Source organism: Crocodylus porosus, unplaced genomic scaffold (assembly GCF_001723895.1).
Source record: "Crocodylus porosus isolate Cpor-Errol unplaced genomic scaffold, CroPor_comp1, whole genome shotgun sequence".
NCBI lineage: Eukaryota > Metazoa > Chordata > Crocodylia > Crocodylidae > Crocodylus > Crocodylus porosus.
Window position 1 is genome coordinate 10,333,167 of NW_017728948.1, and position 7,154 is coordinate 10,340,320.

At 42.3% G+C, this 7,154-nt stretch overlaps 1 protein-coding gene across 1 annotated transcript in view; it reads left to right on the plus strand.

Annotated features, from left to right (window-relative positions):
• The window catches only part of POLR1A (RNA polymerase I subunit A), a 65,228-nt gene that overhangs the window by 20,285 nt on the left and 37,789 nt on the right, over nt 1-7,154 (plus strand). The window contains exons 14-17 of the mRNA XM_019552564.1: nt 2,480-2,734; nt 3,349-3,540; nt 5,641-5,790; nt 6,709-6,892. Coding sequence (XP_019408109.1) covers nt 2,480-2,734; nt 3,349-3,540; nt 5,641-5,790; nt 6,709-6,892 — 781 coding nt within the window. The remainder of the gene's footprint in view (nt 1-2,479; nt 2,735-3,348; nt 3,541-5,640; nt 5,791-6,708; nt 6,893-7,154) is intronic.

Sequence of the window (7,154 nt, forward strand, 5' to 3'; positions counted from 1 at the left end):
GCTGGATGAACACCTTGCCGTTGTCATTTGACCCCAGTACTCTTTCATGGCAGGGGGTCGAACTTGATGCTTAGGTCCTTTCTGACTCTACCAGCTGTGAAACTAGGAATAGCTTGTTCTGTTGAAGCTATGAAAGATTAAAATGTGGGCCACCGTATGTTTGTTGGAACTCCCAGTGGAAGTCAGGGACTCACAGAAATACTTTCATTTTATTGAGTGTGTGTGTAATAGCGTAAGGTCACTCCTAAATATAATTAGAGGTCCTGAGATTGTCAGAACCTTTACTGTTCTTGAATTGAAGGAAATTATTTTAAAATAGATCCAAGATAAATCCTAGGTACTAGCAGTTTGGCTAAATAGACACCAAAATATGTCTTTGGTAACCTGCAGACAGAATCCTAGGTCTTTGAGAAATCTCAGTCTGAACCCATGACCATGATAAGTTTTCAAATGATCCCTGACTAGATTAATTGTGGAACAGATGCAGGGTGATTTTTTTTCTTACACTTGGCACCTCCAAGGAGCAAGGCGGGGTGCTTGCCCCTGCTCCATCCCGTGTCACCACCATCATGGCAGCACTTTACCGCGCCACCACATCCTGTCTGAACACTGTATTTGCACTCTGATTGGTTGTTTCCATTGGTTGTTATGGACAGACAGACGGACAGACAAACCGACTATGGCTTTTATAATATTAGAATTTGGGTGGGGACCTCTAATTATATTTACGAGTGACCTTGCACTATTGCACCTAAAGAATCTGGGCCATGGTGAAGCCACAACGTTGAGAATCATGAGACCAGAAGGAGAACAAATAAGAGGAAACTTGACTTTGTAGCCTAGTGCTTGGGGCACTTGGCTGAAGAAGGGGCTAACAGTCCAGTCCTTGTTCTGTGGACTGTTTGAAGTAGATGGTTGTGGGTTAAAACCCCCATAAATGATCTTTTTAAAAACTAGAACTGGAAGTCAGCAGGGAGGAGGGAGCCTGCCAAGGCACCTGTGCCTAGGAAAGGTCATTTAGAGTGGCTGGAGGTGTTTAATGTGTCACGTTCAGCCATATGCCTAAGCTCTCAAAAGGGGAGTGATTTCAGGAACACTCCTGCACTTAGTTTCCAATTGGCTGGAACTTGGCTCCTTGGTCAGCATCTGGGCTCTTTGAATCACCCCCTGGAAACACCTGACTCTCCATTACCTTTGTACTTAATTGGGTTCATTTGAACAACCATCCTAGCAACAGATGCTTTTCTGTAGAGTCCCCTAAGGGACCAATATGGATTTTGCCTTTCTGTGTGCTTCAGCTCTCTGTAAAATGGAGAGAGCGGTGTTCACTAGCTTATGGGGGAGCTGGAAAGGTAAATATACTCAAGTGTGAGACAGTGACTGTGCAGTAATGTGCACCATAGAATTACAGTAGATAGCTTGTATACAATACAGCTGGTTCTGGCTGAATTAAAATACCCCTGGAAAGTTCCTTAAGCAGGATAGTGAATATTGAGGATAATCAACTTTCCTTCCTACCATCCTCCTCCCACCCTGCTATTTCCATAAAGAAACAGTCTCTGCTTTCGTATGTACTTGGAGGTTTAGGGACTCTTTCCAAGGCCCACACAAGAGCATGCATTCTAATAGTTATTCAGGGAAAAACTACTGTTTTTTTGGGTTAGGAGAGGGCAGGGCTCAGGTATTAGTGGTTTGGCAACAGTTCTGAAATCTCCCAAGATATTGCCAAGCCATGCTACAGGTGAGGACAATCAAAAGTTCAGTTCACGCTAAAGCACTATAATTTATACATCTGAGATTTTACAATGTCATTGGCTGTTGGTCCAACCCTTCCCACGTTCCACAGGGAAAGATGGGAAAGGAAACCACCCAGCTTGCTCTCAGGCCCTGTGACGCACGTTAGAGTTTGAAACCCTCACCAGACAGTCATTTGAGTCAGAGTTCAACTATTTTTATTGATTTTTTTTTTTTTTTTTAAATGTGATTTTTCTGTTGCTTTCACCCCAAAGGGTGGGGACATCCCAGTGACCTTGGATTCCTTCTGTCATGGAACAAGTGGAGTTGTCTGTTATATACAGGAACTTTCAGAATTTCCTGTTGGCTTCTTGTGATTGAAGTGGCTAAGCGGTAAAACTTGAGTTCACCATTGAAAAATAGGCTGAGCATAGCCCCAGTCAGGAAGGCACTTAGTGCCGAAATATGGCAAACCAAACTTTATAGGGATTAGCTTATCTCCTGGAATTCTGAAGGCTATTGAAACCTTAAAGTACTCTTTCTAGGATGTGTGGAATGACAGTATTCTTGTGTTCTCGCTGCTTTTCCTGTTGCATATGGTACAGTTTTGAAAGCTGCTTTATGGCATGCAGAATAATAGTGGGGGGAAAAACTGGTTTCATTCACACAGCTGCTTTTAAATAACTTTTTCTTTAAATACAAATATGTTCATGAATAACTAAATGACATTAAAACTCTCTCATAGGTCTGCCGCCATGTTAAAAATGGAGATGTCCTCTTACTGAACCGTCAGCCTACCCTTCATAGACCCTCTATCCAAGCCCACCGGGCTAGAATCCTGCCTGGAGAGAAGGTGCTGAGGCTTCACTATGCCAATTGCAAAGCCTACAATGCTGACTTTGATGGTGATGAAATGAATGCTCATTTTCCTCAGAGCGAATTGGGCCGAGCTGAAGCTTACACCTTAGCCTGCACTGATGAGCAGTATCTTGTTCCCAAGGTAAATAAACCCTCAGTGAAAGACATGATTCCTCCTTGCCTTTCCCACTTGTTCCCAGGCAATATTCCCCCATTCTCCCATTTCTCTCCCAAAACCCAGCTGCTCCCCTTGGGAAAGAACATCCACCATCAGAACACTGTTCTCTTCTCCTGTTACTGGTCTTCCTTCCGTTCTCTGGTGCAGGTCCTCGCTGTTCACTCCTGCTTCCAGAAAATGTGTACCTTTGATCCTCCACTGTCTTTATATCTTTCCTTCTGACACCAGCTTTCTGCTCCTCTACTGTTATAGCCTGCTGCTTGCTTTGCTAAATGTCTTTTTGCATTCTTTGGATCAGGGACAATAAACTGATGTGGGTGTAAGAGTCATGGACCATGGCTGCCTACTGTCACCAGTAAACTCTTCCCCCCCACTCTTGACTTCCTTAACTTTATCCTTTTTTAAATGAGTTTTATGTTAACCATACCCTTTAAATCATAATGTTCAGGAGATAATTGGTGGAGGAAGAAAAGATATTACCATAAGGAACTCACCCAGGACATTGGTGTTTTTATACTTTTTAAAAATTGAACTAATTTTGTAATTTCTTCCAGTCACCTATTATTTGCATCCCTCAGGATGGCAAACCGCTGGCAGGTTTGATCCAGGACCACATGATCTCTGGTGCCAGTATGACAATTCGAGGCTGCTTTTTCACGAGGGAGCAGTATATGGAGCTGGTTTATCGAGGGCTCACAGACAAAAAAGGAAGAGTGAAAATTCTTCCACCTGCCATCATGAAACCACAACAGTTATGGACAGGAAAACAGGTAGTTAAAACTTCATTGGTTTATCTAGGATACAGATGGCTTGGAACTAAGTATAATATTATAATTTAAATTGGGATCAGCCAGCATTGCTGAAAAATGGGCTCAGCATGCACACGCGTGCTTTGTCACTATTTTTTTCTGCGTATGCCCAGTTCTGTTCCTTAAGGTTATCAGATTGGGAATTGCATTTTAGCTTTTACTCCTGACAGCGTTACACCATCATTTATGATGATGATTAGATATGTGATCTGAGGAAGGCCACGGAGAACTGAAATGGCTCCTTACTAACTTACTTTTTCTTGGAGGCAGTTATTCATATATGTCCTGTTTCTGAAGATTTTTTTCTTTTGCATTCTTCATACTTCAGTGTTCTCTGGTTGTCCACAGTAAATACAGTTACTTATGGTGGGACAAGGGAAGCTAAATTTAAATCTCCTAAATTTAAACTTGACAGGCAAAGTCTTATCTATTTTGGGGCATTTTTGCTGAAATCAGTAGTGGATCAGTGTAATATCAAATCTACAGTATTAGAAAGATGGATATCTAGCCTTTCCAGAGGTCTGTAACCTTTTTCCAGTTGCTATGACCCACAGCAAAACAGGGAAGGTGCACTAGTGCTGATTGTTTCAGTATTCAGGCTTTCAACAATGACACTTGCAAATAGTCTCTGACCTGTTGCTTATTTAAAAATGTAATGACACTAGCACACAAGGGTAAGGAAGTGTAAAAACAAAATACACTGTATAAAATATAAATAAAATATCAAAATACTACAGCATGCTGCAGTAATGCCACTGTAAACTACATCATGTAAGAGTTCATTTCTGTAGATTAATACCATATATTCTTTTAATGTATAAAATCTTAAATAAAACTGAGGTTAGAATCGCAGCAATATTGTTTTTCTCACAAATCCTATGGCAGGACAGTAGGGGGCATTACTATGCTGAGCCATCTGCCTCCTGTGCCCAATCAAAACGATGCTTTGGGTGTCTCCCCTGGGGTGCCTACGTCCGGCTGACTCCCTTTCCAGAGCACACCCATAAGCCTGGGGTAATTGCTGCCACCTCCCAGGCTCTGGTCTCTGTTAGGGCCTTGTGCAGCTCAGGGGTACACAGACCCTACAGACCTTGGGGTGTTTTACCCACTGGTAGTACTTCTAGGTGCTCCTTATAGCCTGGAGCCACCCAGGATGTTTTTAGGTATGACAGAATCAGATAATAATCATCTGAGCTCTGGTAGGAGCAAAAAGGCTTGTCCTTCCTCTCAAGCATTCACAGCTAGGTGTGGTGTGACAGATTAGTTTTTATTAATCAGAGAGAGGGAGATTGGGGAAGGAGTACAAGATAGAGTAGTAGAAAAAACACCTTGAGCAAAACAGAATGGGCTTGTTGGCCCTTTTAATGTGCAGCTAAAGATACAGAACCCTAACTTACTGGCTACATTTTAGGCAAGCTACTTACACGTACATTCAGAGGATTCTGGAGGCCTATGCTTCTGTTTCCAAAATGCCTCCCTGGAGGAAGCCCCCAGACCAGGTGACCTGACCCTTAAATACCATTTTTGACCTCATCACCTGGCTCCAACCAGGAGCAGGCAACCTCTCAAAACTGCTGTTGTAGCCCAGTCCTTTTAAAGATTGTCATTAACCCCTGGTGGAGTGATCAGTATCACAAAACTGATTCAGCAGGTCCCTTGGTGGGAAACTTAAGACAAAAGATTGGGACACAGTAAGGTGGGGATGGGAGAAAGCAAAATACACAGCAACCCAGACTCAGTCACAAAGGGATCTCTTCAAAAATCCCATCAATTTTTTCCTTTCTTTGCCATTTTTTAAAAGTGGGGGGCCCCATCCACTTCTGGGTAAACAACAGCATCTGCTCGGTGTACTTCTCAAGGTAGTGGGTAACCAAGCAATATTCATGGCCTGTAATAGATTTAAGACTGGTAGTTTTCTGGTGCTGGAAAACTATGCAATAGGATATAGGCTGAACAGCAAGGATTTGTACAGTATGAATGGAGGTGCTCATAGTGATTTGAGGATCTAAAACGTTCATGGCTCCTGACAGTTGGTTAATCTTGTCTACTGTTTTCTTACAGGTTGTTTCTACGTTGTTAATAAACGTAATCCCAGAAAATCACATCCCACTGAATTTGTCCGGGAAAGCTCAAATTGGGGCAAAAGCCTGGGTGAAAGGGCCTGTGAACAGGATTCCTGGGCTGAATCTAGATTCAATGTGTGAATCTCAGGTACGATTGTGTGACTAAGTGGGTGCAGAGACTGTCCTGAATTTGTTGTTAAGGGCAAGAGAATCTTGTGAAGGAAAATAAAGTTCCTGCTCAGAATGGGTGGGTTTGGGAGCCAGTAAACACTTTACTTCTAGTCCAGGGCTTTGTTTTAACCTCTCTCTCTCTCTGCTTGAGTTTGGTCTTGGTCTTACTGTTTTTCAGTCTGGGGAAACTGAGCTGTCTTCTTTGTACTTGGAGGATGACTTGTTAGTAAAGCACTTTCCAAATGTATTAAGGAAGTGCTAAGGCCTGATTCACCAAACGACTTGCACATGGAGACTTGAGAGTTACCATGCCTAAGTTGTAGGTGCCCAGCTTCCAGAGTAGAAACGTTTAACCTTGAGTCAAGCCTTGCTATTCACAAAAGCAGTATGCTTTTTTGTTACCAGGTAAGGAGGGGAGTACCAAAGCCATATTACAAGAAATGTCAGAAAGAGGATGCGACAGAACCTATAATCTGAATCTGTCAGATCAGACCATTTCAGACATAGGTGCAGAGGCAACTAGTTCAAGGATCCCAGATGGGCAGGTACCTAAGGAACTTTACTGGCAAAAAGTTTGGGTACCTGAAGCCTTTCTGATACGCAGGTGGTTAGGTGGAGGTATTATGGTTCACGTTCTTGGACTAGGCATCTAAATTCTATCCAGATCTCACTTTTCGTTCATAAGTGTTTTGGTAATTCTGACTTTTTTATTTTTAATAGTTTATTGCTGGAAGTTACTAATCTCAAACTTTTTCTGTCTTAGATGTTTTTTCCTCATGATCCTGGTTTATTTTAAATTTGTACCGAAGAATTTGTAGTCAGAATCATGTCCTGCCCACAATCAAAATTGCTGTTCTTTAGTTGTTTAAATCTGTCATCTCATTCTGTCCACCAGGTTGTCATGAGAGAAGGGGAGTTACTTTGTGGGGTCTTGGACAAGGCACACTATGGCAGCTCTGCTTTTGGCCTGGTCCATTGTTGCTATGAAGTTTATGGTGGTGAAACTAGTGGCAAGGTGCTTACCTGTCTAGCTCGCCTCTTCACTGCCTACCTGCAACTCTACAGGGGATTTACAATGGGTGAGTGTAGCAAAAGCAAACTAGCCATTTTGCTGTTGTAAGTGTACGTGAAGTATAAAGCTGAAATCAGTGTGTATAATAAAAAGAAAGAGTGCTATGGTATTATTTTCTAAAGGGTGTTATGCCCTTGAATCTGACAGCTGTTCACTTGCATGATTTTTCTGTTTAGTGTATGATTTCCTTTCTGACCATTAGAAAGAAATGATGTGCATCTCATTGAATTCTCTGTCTTCACTTTTGATGTGCTGCGGCACAGGCTTCT